An 18178-nucleotide genomic window follows, 5' to 3' on the forward strand; every position below is an offset into this window, starting at 1 on the left:
TGCTAGCTCTCTAAGGCTATAGCTGTTTTCAAGGAGACTGATTAAGTTTAAATGGAGTTTCCTGGAACAATGGAACGGTTGCTTCCTGGAAGAATAGAGTCTCCACACTTGATTGTAACTAAAATCCCACCTAAAGACGGTGGCTTTGGCACCAGTATTAGTGTGTTGAGTCCCCTTGAAATCTAGATTACATTGGTATGCCAGCTTTCATGGGGCTGGAAATAAAATAAAATAAAGAGACAATGTGTTCTCCCTCTTCCCTCTTGTGCCCCCTCTCTCTTGAGTTTACAGATCTAGGGTAGTCTGGTTGTGCAAAAAATTATTGGCACAGCAAAGATGGAACATTGCAGCGGCGGGGGGGAATGAGTGACTGGGTCTGAGCATTATTTAGCTGAGTCTTATCGATGCCATAACCTGAGTTACAGATTGACTGCTAAGGATCTTGATACTCCCTTTGTCAAGGGATGCCTCCTAACACACAGAATTGTGACTCGTTTTAAGAAGAGCCTGCTCCAAGGACGTGTATATGAATGGGAGATCAGTGCTAGAAGCTAGATAACAGAGGAATGAAGATTCAAAGATTGTGGCTGGGAAGATTTTTGAGGGCTGAGAAGGCTGGGGCAGGTGTGATGCAGCTTCCCCCTTTCCCAACACAGTTCAAGGAATGCGATGCTATAGTGTGTTATTGGTGCTAATAACCATGAAGCCATGAGCGGGGAGCAGTATTACAGAGGTTCAGCACAATTTGAAGTGATTGAATTTGTCTCTTCTGCAGCCTTACACCAAATATCTGATATCTTGGAAAATACATGAGCTATCCAAAGGCCAATTACTACACAAACAAGGGAGTTTATTAAGATGGATTCAGTAGCTGGATGTGGACGTGGCATCTGGTTAGCACTTCAAAGCTGAAGCATGACTTATAAAAAGGGACATAGTTAGGAGAGCCTAGGGTTTGTTCCGATTTCTGGTACGGTCAGGTCGCTCTTGAGTAGTTTGGTTTCTGATGCAAGTCCTGAAACCCAGACATGTGGGCTGTGTTATTACATTACCAGTATACTGATCTCTCCTTTGGACAGTGGTAACAAATCTTGGTTTGCTGGTAACCGTCCAACTGTATCCTAATATAACTTGGTAGGAAAACTTGATGTTAGCGTTTATGAGAAATTTTGTAGCAGTCAAGACTGGTGACCTCTGTTGCATGTGGATGTCAAGGATACTTCTTCATGCATAGTTGTATTTGTGGAGAAAACTTGATTTATTACAGCAGAATTAGGAATTATGACTGTGGCTGTCTTTAAGAGAGATTAAAACATTTCCTAAGTCTATGGCCTGTTTCCTTTCTTCTTGTATTTATCTTCTATTTCTTCATGCTCCAGATCTTCAGTTGTTTTATTTTCCCAAGGACCAGAAAAGGCTGTCCTTGGAAGCTGTTCGTATACCATATGTTTTGTTAGAATATCTTTTCATGATTTGTTAGAGGTCCGCACTGGCTTTCTGGTGACTCAGGGATTGCACTGTAATACTGTCAAGATAATGTTTAATCATGTATTCTAAAGCAGGAGATTTAGGTCACAGGATTAGTTTGTTAGGAAGCTTCAATCAAGAACATATTAATTAGAATGCATACTGCATAGAGGCAGATGTTTAAGTTCGAATTACTAGATAAAATTGAACTTCTGTTGATGCAGAGCACTGCAGAAAATTAAACTTACTTCATTTTTTTAAGCAATGCCTGTGGATTTAGGTCAAGAGTGGAATATCTGCATGTGGCAATGAACTTGCAAAACCTCCTTTTTCCCCTACCCTGTTTTCCCACTATGTTCAACGGGTGTAAGTGCCCATCGACTACGTGAGGGAGTTGAGTTAATGCTACTGTTTTAAAGTTTTCTTCTTAGGGAAGAAAAGAAACTTTTCAGGTGTACAGTGTTGGGACACATAACACTTCACATACCGTTTTGATTTTGCAGGAATAGATAGTCGATACAATGAAGGTTGCAGGGAACTGGCAAACTATCTGCTTTTTGGCTTGTATAACCAGAGTAACAACGACTTTGAAAGATCTGGGTTTCCTGAAGAAGTTCTGGATGGTGAGTAACATACTCAAGCTTTTTTACCTATTCTTCAGTCTTTCTGGAGGGAGGGTGAACAGAAAAAGGGGCATACCTCAAAAAAAAAAGTCAGTAAATCTCTAAATGTGTATATACACCTGAAAAAGTGTTCTTGAAAATGCTGCTGAAGAGCTCTTGTTTTTAAACATGTCCCCCCTCCATACATTCCGCCAGGTGTTCTAAACTTAGACAAATACAACCTGTTATGAGAAGTCCTATTCAGTCGTGGTAGGTATGTTAACATGTGTTACCAATTATTGTGAGATCAAACCTCTGGAGTTCTAAAATACTTGTGCTCTTTTTTACTTTAATGTATTAACTCACTTTTGTAATATTTGAAAGGTGGCCGGTCACCATGATCATAGATTATCATTCCCTGATTTGCATGAAACTTTGACTATCTACCCCATATGCTGTAACACTACTTTTTAGTTGGAGCAACCTTCTGATGTAATATCAAGCAAGAACAACTATAGTTTACAGTTTTGTAAGTGCTCTGTAAGGACTCATAGCTGACACTCTTGGCTTTTCAGGACAGGCTGATGCAAGTTCTGTGCAAGACTTTGGAATAAACCCACAATTGTTCAGAACAGTAAGAAGTACTATTGTACTTGGAACTGTATCTGACTGCTAACTGTTTCTTCATTTAAAAGAAGTGGGGAATGATTGTGCATTCAAATAGTTAAACAATTTTCTTTTAATGAGGTCCATTATGGGAAAAGTGTTTTCTGTTCAGTTCCTGTGAGGTTGTTTTTTTGTGCCCGTATAATTCTTCTGTGTATGGAGTCTTGATGCTGGAATAATATTTGTTCTTCTTGTTGCAGATATAATCATATTAATAAAACCTGACAGTGTCCATCTGTACTGTAACCCTGTGAATTATAATCATCTTTTGCCGTATGTGGCATACTGGAGAAACTTGCATTTTCACTGTCTAACAGAAAATGAGGTAAGTGGAAAATGAATACGGATGAGAATTGCTAATGAACTGATATCCTTTTTAACATTCCTTCCAGAAGTCTTTTTTTCTTTTTTATACTCAGCAGGGGAGTGATCTGCATGCATATATGGGTATTAATAATTTTGCTAATGCATGCAAGAAGAATGTTTTTAATACTGTGTATTTGTTGGAGCATGAAGATATATTTCACTCCTCTCCCACTAATTACTATTGTTTTGACATGAGTCAATGATCTTTTAATGAGGAAAAACATGTGGGTTGTGAGAAATGCAGAATCTGAATCAAGTACCACAGTCAATGCTGAGATTTCCAATGATAGCCTTATTTGCTACCAAAGCAGTGTTTTAATGCGTTGTTTGCCAATAGTTTTAGAATATTAGAAAAGATTGGCTTAGTAAGCCATTTAAAATCAAGAAACTTCATTATGTATTTTCATTTTAACTTGCAACTCTTCCTTTCAAGAGGTATTAACCTCACTTTCGTTGGACCATGTGAGTGATGTGAGTTTCATCTTGCATTTAAAAGTCAAGGCATTCTTAGAAAAGCTATGTTTATTGTAGTGAAGCACTGTCAGAGGAGTAAAGAATGAAAATATTGTTTGTCTAGGTGTAGAATAAGAACATTTTTATTCCAGTTGAGGCTGGAAATGCTTCTTCCTGAATGCCGTCATGGGAAGCTTCCCCCTCTGTTCAGTTCTGTGTATTTCCTTTTCTAAATTAAAATTATGCTGAATCTGAAGGGAGTGGGTTAGGAGCCTGCGAAGTCAATGGGTGAAGCTGGTGGAAGAATGAATGGGAAGGTCAGGGAAAGAAACCATTTTGTTCCCTTGAGTTTTCAGCTTGAAAGCGATGGGGCTTATGATAGATTGATTGTGTTTTTATGTGGCTGTTTGATAGTTTAGATCACAGAATTACGAAATAATTCAGGTTAGAAGGGACCTCTGGAGATCATCTTGTCCAACCTCCTGTTTAAGGCAGGGTTAGCGATGAGATCAGCGATCAGATCAGATTTTTTTGCAGTTGGATGTTGAAAGTGTCCAAGGATGATGACTGTAGAACTTGTCTTGACTGTCTGCTCCATTACCTGACTGTCCTAATAGTGAAGAAGTGTTTCCTTTTATCCGATCTGAATGTCTCTTGTTTTAAATGATGCCCTTTGTCATGCATCCTGCAACTGCAGACCACTGCGAAGAGCCTGGCTTCACCATCTCAGTAATGTTTTTGTGGGTGCTGGAAGGCAGCGATGAGGTCCTGCCATTGCCTCCTCTAGGCGGAGATGCCTGGGTCTCCCCTTGTAGGACAAGTGCTCCAACCCACTGATCATTGTGGTGGCCCTCCACTGAACTTGCTCCAGTTTGTCAATGTCTGTCTTGTACGTGTGTCCCAAAACTGGATGCAGTGTTATAGATACAGTCCCATGAGTGCTGCGTAGAGGGAGATAATTACTTCTTGTTAAGATGTAAACAGCTGACCTACAGGTTAAAGCATGCCGTAGCAAAATCTAAAGCCTGGCTTCATAAAGTTTTTCTGTTGCCAAAATCGCTACTGAAAGGGCAAGTCTTGAAGCATACCTGAGGGTGGTAAAACATGCGCATTTTGGAGTCAAGACTGGAGTAGTTGTTAATGCACTAATGGTAGCACAACTGCCATCTCAGCTATTGAATTTTAAGCTGCATCTGCTTATGGGCTTTTTTATGATTTATCATGGTAAGTGGTAACTTTAATCACACAGTATTGGCTTGAATCATAGTGTAACAAGAGAGGTAAACCGTATGCCTAGCTATTTGTGGAAACGAATAGAAAAGTTTGATTTCTGAAGTTGAAAATACAAGGTTTACTTGTTGTGGTTTAAGCCCAGCTGGCAACTAAGCACCACACAGCTGCTTGCTCACTCCCCCCAGGTGGGATGGGGGAGAGAATCAGAAGAGTAAAAGTGAGAAAGCTCATGGGTTGAGATAAAGACAGTTTAATAGGTAAAGCAAAAGCTGCGCAGGCAAGCAAAGCAAAACAAGGAGTTCATTCACCACTTCCCATCGGCAGGCAGGTGTTCAGCCATCTCCAGGAAAGCAGGGCTCCATCATGTATAACAGTTACTTGGGAAGACAAACGCCATTACTCCGAATGTCCCCCCTTTCCTTCTTCTTCCTCCAGCTTTATATGCTGAGCATGACATCATATGGTATGGAATATCCCTTTGGTCAGTTGGGGTCAGCTGTCCTGGCTGTGTCCCCTCCCAACTTCTTGTGCACCCCCAGCCTACTCGCTGGTGGGGTGGTGTGAGAAGCAGAAAAGCCCTTGGCTCTGTGTAAGCACTGCTCAGCAGTAACTAAAACATCCCTGCTTTATCAACACTGTTTCCAGCACAAATCCAAAACACAGCCCCATACTAGCTACTATGAAGAAAATTAACTCTATCCCAGCCAAACCCAGGACATTACTTCATTGCTATGAATGAGCTGAGTGATGCACTTCCAGTCACATTTCTAATGTATAAGAATTGCCAGTTTCCTAGATTACTTCTGAAAGAGAAACAAAAAACCATTGCTGTGTCAGGCTTTAAGTGCATCCTGTTCACAGCAGGATTGCCTGTAGTGGCTTTTAAGCATTTTTATTTTTATTTTCAGTGATAGAAATAACTTATGCTTGCTTTTATAAAAACGAAACCAAAAAAGGTCAAGAGTTTTAGACATAAAAAAAGCAATGCCGTACTTGGCTCTGTGCAGCTCTTGATGAATCTGGCAAAACCTATAGCCTCTCCTTCCTTTCTTCCTTCCTACTTGCCTTTAACTAGACCATAGGAATTTAAGCGAATATCCTAGTTATCAGAAGAAAAAAACATATTATTAAAGAATGCCCATTTTCCAAATGGCCAAATAAGATAAAGTACTGAAATTTGGTGCCAACTGTATAAGCTTTCTGGGTGTCACAACTGTACTGTATATGGAACGGGCTGTATTTATACCTGTAATAGCAGATAGCGAGCAAGCCTTTAGCATCCTGCCAAATACCAAGTTCTTATTCTAATGGCGTTTTAAGTCTTGAGAAACTGGCAGTTGTTTGGGTCTTGGCTTTGAACTGAAACTTTGATCTGGCTTCCTGGGATTGAAGAAAGAACACCTCATGGAGGAACTTGGGCTGCATCTTAAATTCAGGCTTGTCTTTAAAAGAACTAGTTCTTAAAATAAATTTGCTGGGTGTACCCTGAAGCTCACAAGAGCTATATACAAAAATTTCATAATCATGTGATTTACCTTGATACTAAGTTCAGAGCACTGTACATTAAAAAAAAAAAAAAAAATAGATAAAACACCACCACCTTCTGATCTTGCTCCGGAAATCAAGTGACTCTTGAAGTACCCAGCGGGGCTAGGCCTTTTGGTGTCAGACTTGCTGCTAAACTGTACCTTTTCAGCTAAAAATCAGAGAGCACTTTTAGGTTTTTGTTCTGTCCTAAGAACTATTTTTGTGTGATTTGTCTCTTCAGTCTAGTTTTTCTGCTTTTCTGAGCCGTAAGTATGGTATTTGTCCTTCACTCCTGCTCTTCAGTCTGCTCCTAGGGTGAAACAGCAAGATAGTGTTGCATGGTGGTGTCTCTTCTTCTTTACTCCTCCTTTTCCGACATATACCTCTCCCTCAGACAGCAGTCGGTTCTCACTGCTTGTTCTGTGACCTGAGGCATATCTTGTTAGTTGACTTTTCCGGTTATTTTATTTTTTCTTCCTCAGTGGCAAGTTTTTCATGGCACACCAGTTGATATTCTCAAAATATCTTTTATTGTTTAAAAATTGTCCAGAATCTAGTAGATGATGTTGAAAGACTTCACTGAAAGCTGAAATTATATAATTATGCCTTCATATAACCTTATTAAAAACCTTGCTCTGAAGTTTCATTTTAAAGAACAATTCCCATTGGCTTGAATACATCCCTGCCATGATGGAGTTTCTAAAATACAGAGGCTAAAGAGATTCTTTAGCTTTTGGAACCTATAGGTAATATTTTAGTGGATTACATGAAGTGACATTTGCCGTGGAATTAAAGCAGTACAATACATGTTCTCTTTAATGCAAAGCTAACAATCAAATTAGGCATGCTTAATAAAATCTGATTTCTAATTATTTCTTTCAGTATGAAGATGAGGAAGCTGCAGAGGAATTCAAAATTTCCAGCTTTGTAGATATGGTTCGAGATTGCAGTCGCATTGGTATTCCATACAGCTGCCAAGGTAGGTTGACTTGTTTTATGCTTATAGGGTAAGTGTTTTGCAGCACACAAGTCATGCGGTTCAGGGAATGAAGATTTCCTTGCCTTTGGTAAGAAATAAAGATTAATATGTCAATACTTTCCTTTTAGCCTCTTTTTACTTAAGAGTTGGATTTGTTTCTGAAAAATGTAAGGCTTTAGAGTTCATCTGAAGAGTGAATGCTCACAGCGTGAGGCAAAGAAATAATTTGCATTCAGAGAAGTGTGTTCTGCTGCTACAGAAGTTCTCTGTTCAGATGGGAGCTCCAGATAAATACTTCTTTATGTAAGGAAAGAATAAACATTTTGTTATGCAAGTTTCCTTTTTTAGCACTGAAAAACTGGGCTGCATGACTTCCTGTTATGATCTGTAGCCAGCCTTGCAGCCTGAACAGTGTAATCTTACATTGTTCAGTAAAGTGTACTTTGCAGTATCCCCAGCAGTGAATGAGGTGAGAGCAGTGCAGTGCATGTACTTCTCTGTGCAGCACGAGCGCGTGGGGTTTTTGGTCCGTAGTACAGTAGGTGAGAGGTAAACAAAAAAAGAAAATTGCTTTCTATTTTTGAACCATGTAAGTTCAAACCAAGCTAATTCAGTTTTGGGGATTTTTTTTTTTTATTCCTCATTTTTTTTTTTATTCTTTATTGCTTCCCTTGAGGAAAGGATCATAGAATCATAAAAGTCTTTTCCAATGTAAATGATTCTAAGATCATCAAGTCCAACCCTAAACCTAACCCTGCCAAGTCCCCCACTAAACCATGTCCCTAAGCACCTCATCCACACGTCTTTTAAAAACCTTCAGGGATGGTGACTCCACCACCTCCCTGGGCAGCCTCTTCCACTGTCTGACGACCCTTTCAGTGAAGAAATTTTTCCTGGTATCCAGTCTAAACTTCCCCTGACGCAACTTGTGGCCATTTCATGTGGATGATCATCATGTGGATAATATGCTCTGACTGCCTGAAAAATCATTAATGGTTCAGGGCATGGGGAAGGATGGTGGGTCTTTGTTAGGAAGTATCTAAAGAAGGAGAGTAGCTTAAGGATGATAATCACACTTCGCTTCAGATGGCTTACAACTTCACTGATGAGTACCAGGCTGAATAGTTTTCCTCTCCCCCAACTTAAAATTCTCATTAATATAGGGATGACATTGACGGTATTTGACTTAAGGCCAAATATTTAAAGAAATTGGAGTAAGCAAAGCTCCCTGTTCAGTATTTTGAGTTTTAATGGGCACAGTTTTGCTAATGATCTTGGAATGAAATTAGCAAGGAGACATAATATCTTTTACTAGAGTGATAGCTGGGAAAAAAGGGACGAAATTTGAGGTGTTAAGAAAGGGGTTTCTAAAAACTACCGTCCTTACAAAAAACATTTCTCAGTTATAGATTTTAAGTTGTGCGAAGAAAGGATAATTGAGTTCATTTATTAGAATCTCAGAACAACTCCAAGATCTCACAGAAAGTTAAACTGCCAGTATTTGTGAGAGAATGTGTCTGTGAAACATTTCTTTTACAGGTCATCTACAGATATTTGATATGTTCATTGTTGAAAAGTGGCCAATAGTGCAGGCTTTTGCACTGGAAGGAATTGGGGGTGATGGCTTCTTTACAATGAAATATGAAGTAAGTAGTGACACTTTTAATTTTCTTCCATTTCCATTCTGAAGCAGAAATTGAGTCATGAAATAATTTCAGTTGGAAAGTACCTTTTGAGATCATCTAGTCCTGACTCACCACTCAAGTGAGCTTCTAAGTTGGATGAAGTTTTTCAGGATCTTATGAAGCTGAGTTTTGAATGTGCAAGGATGGAGACACCACAGTCTTGCTGAGAGACTCTTATGAACTACACAGCAGTCTGTCCTGGATAAACCATGATTGTTTTGTTCCACCCCCCCCAGCCTCCCTGTTGTGATTTAGAACTTTTTTTTCTTCTCTTCTAGATCCTCTAGCAATAACAGCAAACACTTTTTTTTTTTAACACTGCTAGATGGGTATAGATGTTTAAGATCGGTGCAAGAGAAGCTAGTTAGTGACAAATGCCTTGAAATTAACTGAGAAAATCAGAAATAACTGTATTTCTTGGGTCATTACTTTTGACATCAGACATGCATCTACTTTCCTCATTAACATGTATTCTTGGGTCATCATAGCCTGCTGAATAGGGCAACAGTCAAGATTTTGGATGATGCTCCTAGTTTCGATAATGATTTGCTGTTCCACTCTGAGCAACTTGTGTCATTTGATTTGCCTATTTATTAAATATACTTGAACAGCATCTTCAGAGGACAGCTTTGTATTTGTGTACTTGTTTGAAGCTTCTTTTATTTGATTTTCTTGGACCTCTGCCACAGAAATGCAGATGTCCTATTTTTCTTGTCACTCCTCCATTTTTATAGCCAGAATGTTCTTTGTCTGACTTTGGACAACTGGAAAAAGCCCAAAGAATTAATAGTATCATTGTTAAAGTCTCATCACATGTAGTACTGTACACACGTGATTAAAAATCTATTATGTGACTTCAAGTGTGCCTTTCTCTGAGCACTCCGCTCTTCCCATTGATACCTTTCTTCATGCTTTTTTTTTTTCCTTCGTTCCATCACTAGTACTGTAATCCTCTTGTTGTGTGAACCTGTCAAAACTGTTAAATACAAAGTACAAGTAGATGAGCATCCTTGTGGAGGTCTGCCTGAGTATCAGTAGCCCTGAAATTAGTCAATGAAAATTTGACGGTGGATTCAGGAGTTATTTGGGTCTTCAATTTAGGTCTTTTTAATTACCCTTGCCAATTCATTTCATGAATCCGTAGAGGCTTTGAGAAAATATGTAGACACAGTGTGGCAATGACTTTGTAAAGATGGAGTCTCTCCTATTTCATTGGGGGAGTTGATACTGTCTTTACGGCACTCTTGCAGACTTAAAAGGGAGCAACGCAAGTTCTCAGTATCTGTTTTTAAGAGTAAGGGTGTTAGCTCTGGCGGTTCTGCCAGTTCCAGCTTGAGTTCTTGCTTTCTTCCTCCTTAAAGTCATAAGGGGATTTCAAGTGGGAAGTGGCATTCTTACTCTTTATGTAACTGTTTATGCATGGTTATCTGTTAGGCAGCTGCTATATATGTCACTGATGGGGAGGAAAAACCAATCTATGGGAGGAAGTACATTTGGGATCACTGTAAACGATCTGTAAATGAATACTTCTGCCATTATTAAAAGGGGGTGTTCTTGGTGCATGTTTAGCTCCTCAGACTGATTTTGCTCTGTGTTCTATGCTGTTAGATTTGAAGAGAAATTAGTAATTTTTTTCCACGTTTTAAGGGCAGTTGCTGTCTTACTACAGAAGTCAGAGTTGCTCAAGGTGCTGTAATCTAGAGAATTTACTGTACCAATAGGTTTATGGAAGGAATGTCTGGGAAAATCATTATTGCCATATCTAATAATATGAGTAACTGGAATAACTGTAAATCAGTGGTTTAAGAAAATTCCAGTTGGTGTTGCATTTTTAATTAAGTGGGTGGTGTGGAATCCTATAAATGCAGAAATTATTCAGATACAAGTGTCCCTTAAGATTATATTTTTGAATAGTGTTCCCATATCCATCATCTTACTACTTGGAAGAAGGTATTGCTAATTGCTAAGTTAAAGTAGCTTTGCCTAAACTTGCATTATGCTTACAGCATGGATTGGCTGCTGCGTAGGACGAGTAACCTTGGAATCTGCTTCTTGTCTGCTTGTCTCAGAAAGCTGATCTTTCCCTTTTGGTTGCACCAGCTGATACTAGTCTTTGCTATTAACTCAATTTTGAGAAACTTTGAAATGATTTGTTTGAAAGATGCAAGCAAAACTTTGCATGTACTTTTAAAACCTCACATGAGGAGATGAGTCTCTGAAGCATCCAGAACACTTGCATCTGGTTAATTCTTTTGTAACCAGTAGTGTAAAAATATTTCTGAGTTCGGAGTTAAGGAGGACTGTTGGACTGGGCACTGTATGCAAGTCTGTTTCAGCGTGGCTTAAACCTGCATCTGTGGCATTCTTTATAGTGTTTTTCACAGAACTGTGTTTAAAATATTTTGCAGTTAATGGATGTCAGTGTTGATTTGTGGAAGACATACAGCAAAATGGATCCTGTTTCCTTGGAGGACTTGCTCTTTGAGGTAATGTGGGTGAAATATTCTGAATCGACTTCCAGTCTGTTAGTGTAGCTGCAGAGCGAAATTGTTATTTTGTTTGTGTGTTTTTAATAGTGCTTATGTACTTAATCTACTGGTTCTGCATACTGTTGTTCACAGGGTCTATTTCCCTTCCTCAAATCCACCACAAAGTCTGCGAAACGTTAAAATAGCTTGTCTTGGATTCCTTGAATTCCTTAATTCGCCTGAAATTCTCCTAAAAGTTTTTCTAAATGGTGTGACTATTCTTCAGGTCATAGGACTATATGCAGAGTACAGAAAGTTGGTATGTTTGTGTGTGTTAATCCTCCTTTTGCAGCAAGGTGTGGGGGGGAAATCCATACAGCCATTCTTCCAGGAAAAAACACTTTCAGGATTGCTTTGTAATTACTTTAAGTGGGTAACAGTGACACACAGTGGCTGCCCTGATGCTTTGTGAAATACAAGCATACAGTGTAAAGTGATTCCTCGTTTTAATGCAATGGTCTGATCTCAGTGCTAGAGAAGAATGCAACGTGTGAGTGTTAGTATATATTATTCAGTTAATTTTTTCATCAGTTTCTAGCTTGACAGCAAAATATGCTTTTAATATATAGCAACTTCAGCAGTAAGTATCCTTTATTAAAAAAATATTGGTAGTTCACACTAATTTGGTTGTTTAATCAACTGCTGTAATGAAAATTAAGATGTCATGCGGTTTACAAGGCTGTCAGTCTAAATAGTCACCCGATGATACTTCACTTCCCTTTTCCTGTGGAAGTGAGATAAATGCTTTGGGACTGTTTTCTTATATCTGCTAAGTCTACCCTGGAACAGACTTATTTATCCGATTTTGAAGTTTTGAGCCTGAAAGTTGTTCTTAAACTGACTTCGAATTTTCTGGAAAAAAAATTAAAATTAATGAATGGGGTTTTCATACAACTCTGGTTTCATAGACATTGGTGTTTTTAAAAATGATTAATTTTCTCCATGAGAATGAAGCTAGGTACACTAAAAGAGCATTTGAAGCTGGTATGTGTTCATACTTTTTTTTCTTTGTTAACACAGCTTTGATTTCAAGAAGTTCTGATTTTAACTCTACTTGGAATTTAAAAGAATATTCTGTACAATATTGACATGTTCCTAATAAGCTGACAAAAGAACTTTTTAGTTCTTAGCTTCTATGAAAAGCTTATTTGAGACTGGAATATTCTCCAAGGATAGTTTCTTCCCTTAAATGTAAACCTTCATTTTAAACCTCTGATATAAGCTTTATTAGTATTTTGGAAGGATTGTAAGATTTAATCAACATTTACTCTCTCTATTTCATTCATTACTGCTTTAATGAAGTGACTGAAATCAAGTACTGTATAATACTCATACCACTGCTAAAATCATAGTTTTAGTTTTGCTTTTTATATGTCTGAAAAACTACACTTTCTAAAATCAGTATGTCTGTCTCATCTTTCAAGATGTGACAATTAACTGAAAGTAATCTTGAGAGCATTTTAAAATTGCCTAGTTCTGTAAGGTTTCTGCTTTATCAGCATGACACACTCTTCTTGTTTCTCTGTTTTTTAATTAATTTGAATGCAACACTTACCTGTGGTCATCTTCCTGTTTTATTCTGCTTTAGTGAGGTGTTAGTGATATTTCCTTTTTCACATACCTTTTTTTTTTTTTACAAATACAGATGAAGAAATGACTGTCTGCCACTCATGTTTGCATATCATGAGCTTCCCAAATTCCCCACCCTGTTCCTCATTTTCTGTCCATAAGCTTACTTAATGTCAGATACAAATTACTGCAGAACCATATACAGATTTAAAAATTAAAAATTAAATCTGTCCAAGTTTTCATTTTGGAAGTCTTATGCGTAACATGAGGTCTGAGTTATGAGTGATCTCAAAACAGTGTACTTCCTTAGCTTAAAAGCAGGTAGTGCAGCGCTCTGGTCCTTTTCCTTCTTCTGCCTCTTCTCTCTCCAAAAAAAAACCAACCCCAAACAAAAAACCCCCCACCCAAAAAGGACCCCCTAAACCCCAGCACAAAGTCCTTATCTTTTAAAAGATGTTTTTTTTCTTGTACTTATTGTTTCATTGGGCAGACTGCAATAGTATACTGCATAGTGAAATGTAATCTATGTTGTTCTACAGTAACTGGGGTTCATTCAGTACAATCTGAGACTCCCTTTCTCTGGTATAACACTTGCCTTACTAAGTAATGTTGAATATTTTTCTTCTAGGATTTAATGATTTTTGAACACCAGTGGACCAACTTTTTTGCTAATTTTGATACTGAAATTCCCTTCATTCTGGAACTATCAGAATCTCAGGCGGGAGAGGTATGCCTGCTTCAGTAATCCTTTGAAATGCTAGTGTCATCCATGCAAAAGTAATAAGTATTCAGCATTGTTTTTTTGTTTTCTTTTAGTTTTCTCCCTACGCCATCTCACCTTTCATGTTTGAGGAGTAGAAACCTATTGTTTTTTTAAGTTCACCACCCACCTTACCTATCCATGGTATGGTGGCTTAGGACTGCCTGGTGTAATTCACAGTTGAGTGTTCACTCATAATTGAACTTAGTTGATTTATGTCTGCACAACAGATCCCTATTTGTAGGTAGATCGACTTTCATTTTGGTGGAAGCTCCAGTATGTGCACTTCCTAACAAGTTGAAGTTGCGGGTGTTAAATCTCAAGCATAACTGATGGTAACATACAGCATGGGTGAAAATAGCGCAGTGCTTTTTGGTAGTGGCTGTTGCTTTTTAAGCGTGTATGAGACTTAATGGTGTTTGGGTTTGCTTATGGAGGTTGGAAGTAGTTTCTGAGGGTTCAGGAGTTTTCTCTGAGAAGGCTAATTCAGGTTTGTTCTTAATGATAGGGAGGATATATCACGCTTTCTGTTCATCTACTTGTTAATCAGTTTTTTTTAATTCTTCACAGCCTTTTAGAAGCTATTTCAGTCACGGAATGATCTCAAGCCATATAACAGATAACAGGTATTGCTCATTATTCCCTGTGAAATTGTGGTGTTGCTGATACCTCAATATGTTATTTCCTTATCTCTGATGCGATAATGCTTATAATTCCTTTTGGGACCATCTCAGTATATCACATCTCATCTTTGCCTATGTAAAAAAAAAAAAAAAAGTGCTAAGGCACTCCTGGGAAGGATAAGCTGAATCTTCGTGGGATTTAATGCTGTAGTTATTACATATACAATGTCAATATGTTTGAAACCATCCACCTTGTACATTCTAAAATGATCAATTTCTTCATGGTCAGATATCTAAACAAACTCGTGAACTTATTACACAGGACAGCTATGTTTGAAAATGTTGGCCCTATTTATATGATACTCAAACCCAATTAAAATATGAAGGTTGAAGTCACTGTGCTGTGAATAACAACATGAACACGACCAACGCTTAAAGCAGGGCAGTTAAAACCCCAAATCTTAGCCAATATAAACTGGACAATACAGGTCAGCTTTATTTTACTTCAGCACAGAATTTTAACTGAGAGAGGAAGGTCGTTTGTTGTATGTTGCAAAACCAAGCCTTCTGCTGTTTTGAGCTAAATAAAGGTTGCTTAGCTACTTGAATGTCTCTGCAGATTCTTCTTTATTTGGAATTAAATGGTGGAGTTCAATGCCGTTTATTGTTTTCAGCATCCTATGTTGTTTGCTTTTAAATAACAAAAAGAAAAACCTTGACCTCTCCAACTGAGTCTTGGGCCCAAAGCCAGAATTAAAACCAAAAGAGTTTTGTTTAATTCCAATATAGTCATTTCAGGGTTTTTCAAGATGGTAAGTTTTAACCTAGTCAGCTTTTCAAGGCAATTTACTTTAAAAAAGAGGGGAAAAAACCTAATATCATTTGGGAAACAGCCTTGAGATACGTTCTTGTATATGAAAGAAATTATAGTCTTGTTAATTCAAGTAGATTTTTCCTTTGGAACTTGGACTTTTCAATTGGAAGCTTTCTGAAGCTGCAGCAAACTTTTTTGTCCTGCTCTTTTAGTGAGAAATTCAATAGTTGGTCCGTCAGACTTGAAAGCTTTGATTTCATTTGTTGTTTGCAAACTTTCTTCAAGTCTTTTGGTGGTGATACCCTCTTTTCTCTTAGCCCTAGCCGGCAGCCCTTCGCTCTGTTTGGTTGCCACTCAACTAAGGAAAACTTGAACTCGGGTAACTTTAATTTTCCATCAGAAGGACATCTTGTTCGAAACACCGGCCTTGGTGGAAGCACTGCTAAGCATATGGTAAGGCTTTTAGGTAACTATCTGACATTTTTAAGCAGTGTATATTTTTTTTTAATTTGTGGGGTTTTTGTGCCCTTAATATTTTTACCTTCCCTGAGTTAAATACCCATTTTTTTTAACATATAAAGGCATATATTACCTTAACAGTCAGTCAGTTTAAGGAACAAATTTTCTTTTTCTCTCTCTTTCCAAGTCAAACTATACTGGATGTTTAATTGGGGACTGCTGAATGAGTTAAAATATTTTTCCCCTTTAAAAACACAACTTTCTTAACAGTTGTGATGCTGTAAATCTGTGGGGTGGGGGAGAGGGAAATGTTGTTTGTGAGGACATTTGTCCTAGCCATAAAGTGAGAATCTTCCTGATGGTAGCATATGCTGTACTTAACTCTGACGCACAGATTTTATTTTAATCAGAATTGTTTAGCTGTTTCTTAAAAAGAAATGGAAAGACACTTTTTTTGATAATGACTTTGTGAATAGACAAAGGATACTTAATGTGTGTCCAAATTTCAGTGTATGCTTCAGCAACTGAACAGTTCATCAAACTGAAAGTGTTTCTGGTGTTCAAAGAATGTTAAGATCAAGTTGTAAAATTAACTTGTTTCCATTTTCAAGTAAAAACTTAGTTTTAAAACATATGATGAGGTCGATGGCTTGTTGCACTGCCGCGCAGGGGACCTAACTGGGGAAGCGACCCCAGGGAATTCAGATCCTCTGGCTGGCTGGGCTGGGTGCATCAAGAAGGTAACTCGCAGCGAAGGAGGAGAGGTAGCGTGCAGATTGCCTTGTGTAGTTCTCCCTGCTAGCCGATTTCCATGGGCTCTGGGAGTGTCCGTCAGTTGTGCGAGTCCAAAGTCTGTGCTGTTGAGGAGATGGATGTGGTTGAGTACAGGTCATTGTGGAGTGAACGTATGATTGAGGGAATGAGTTTACGGTCTTGTGACAACATTTCGTGCATAGCTGCCTCAGGAATGGATGTTTGTGGGTATTCTGGACGCTTTACATTGATCAAAAGCTTGAGAAAGGATCGTATTAGCATTCCAGTGAAATCTCATCCTCCATTTGCTGCTCTATCTAACCCTATTTCTGTAAAAACAATTCCAATTTTGTTTTTTCTCCCCTTCTTAACATTCTTGTTAAGACCATTCAATATCTTTCATAATGTAGGTACAATTTTTTTCTGATGTGGTACTTGCCCCATCTTGTTGTCCTCAGATTCTGACATTGTTCTTCAAAAGGTGATTTATTTACAGGTACAGGTGGTACTGTTTTAATAGGGTGTCATGAAAATAGTAAATAAGACCAAGTGCAAGCATAGTTATGGGAATCTGGCACACTTTCCTCTTCATGAAAAGAGCAGTTGACATAGGAAATTGAAAACACATGCTTAACACTTACGGAAGTCAGAGCTCATCTCCTTTCCAAAGTCTTTCAACAATTCAGGTCAAGTCAAAAGTGAAATATATCTTTGAAAATGTAAGTTGCTTTTTTAAAATCCAGTTAAGTCTGTGTTGTGCACCTTCTGTAGTATGTCAGTGGTTAGAAGACTTAAGGGGAACTTAGCTTATTGTTAATTATTGCACCAATTTTTTTTTCACTAATGTCTTTTTGTACCTCATTAAAACTGACAACTAGGTAGTGCAGTGTGTATCTCCAAAGGGACCTCTGGCTTGTTCAAGGACCTACTTTTTTGGAACCACTCACGTTCCTTTCCTGGGTAAGTATGTTAAGAGTACCAAGCAGTAATTTAAAGCAGTTCTCTTTGATTATTTAAAATTTGTAGTGATTAAGAGATGGTTTTGATTCCTTTATGAGCATTAGGCCATGGAGTGGTAGATACCGTGTAATTCTGTAGCCGGTGTGTGAAATCATAGCAGAACATTCTTCTGTTGCACATCCTACATTCATGTGCGAAAATCTGTCAGATATTTGCAAAGAATGATTCAAAGGTTAAGAATTTGTGTTTGCATCAGAATGCAGTGTGAAGGTGGAGAGCGCCTGAGTGTGCAGGCCTTTTGCAAGTACTAACAAACATTTAAGTTGGTGTTCCATACAGGTTGATAGAAAAACAGTCCTCAAAAATCTAGTAATTCAAAGTCATAGTTGTGAAATAAGCCTGCTTTTTTTTTTTTTTTTAACAAAATAATTAAGGATTTTAAAAGGATAGAGAAAATTGTTTGACTTCTATCCTTTATCATCTGGTTTGGGTCAAATAGAGTGTTATAATACTTGTCTTTCCTAATAAAAACAAGCCATGTGAATTTTTTAAAAACAATTCTCTTACCCATTTTAAATGGCTGCATGAGTCCGTGGATAAAGTCAGTCTCCTTAGCGTTACTATATATCTTGAAACCATATCCAGCTCAGAAAGTATTTGAAGAGAAGATGGTTGGAGGCTTGCAAAACCGAAGGAATTATAGCACACGTTTGCTCTAGTTGTGCTTTTTCCTG

The 18178-nt window shown here is 38.1% G+C and overlaps 1 protein-coding gene across 1 annotated transcript in view; it reads left to right on the forward strand.

The window, feature by feature from the left end:
* The window catches only part of DNAAF9 (dynein axonemal assembly factor 9), an 82191-nt gene that overhangs the window by 14687 nt on the left and 49326 nt on the right, over positions 1-18178 (forward strand). Inside the window, exons 3-11 of the mRNA XM_059817859.1 lie at positions 1971-2090; positions 2936-3060; positions 7197-7293; positions 8833-8939; positions 11387-11464; positions 13704-13802; positions 14406-14461; positions 15590-15725; positions 17363-17444. Coding sequence (XP_059673842.1) covers positions 1971-2090; positions 2936-3060; positions 7197-7293; positions 8833-8939; positions 11387-11464; positions 13704-13802; positions 14406-14461; positions 15590-15725; positions 17363-17444 — 900 coding nt within the window. The remainder of the gene's footprint in view (positions 1-1970; positions 2091-2935; positions 3061-7196; positions 7294-8832; positions 8940-11386; positions 11465-13703; positions 13803-14405; positions 14462-15589; positions 15726-17362; positions 17445-18178) is intronic.

Source organism: Gavia stellata, chromosome 5 (genome assembly GCF_030936135.1).
Source record: "Gavia stellata isolate bGavSte3 chromosome 5, bGavSte3.hap2, whole genome shotgun sequence".
In the NCBI taxonomy this organism is placed as follows: domain Eukaryota; kingdom Metazoa; phylum Chordata; class Aves; order Gaviiformes; family Gaviidae; genus Gavia; species Gavia stellata.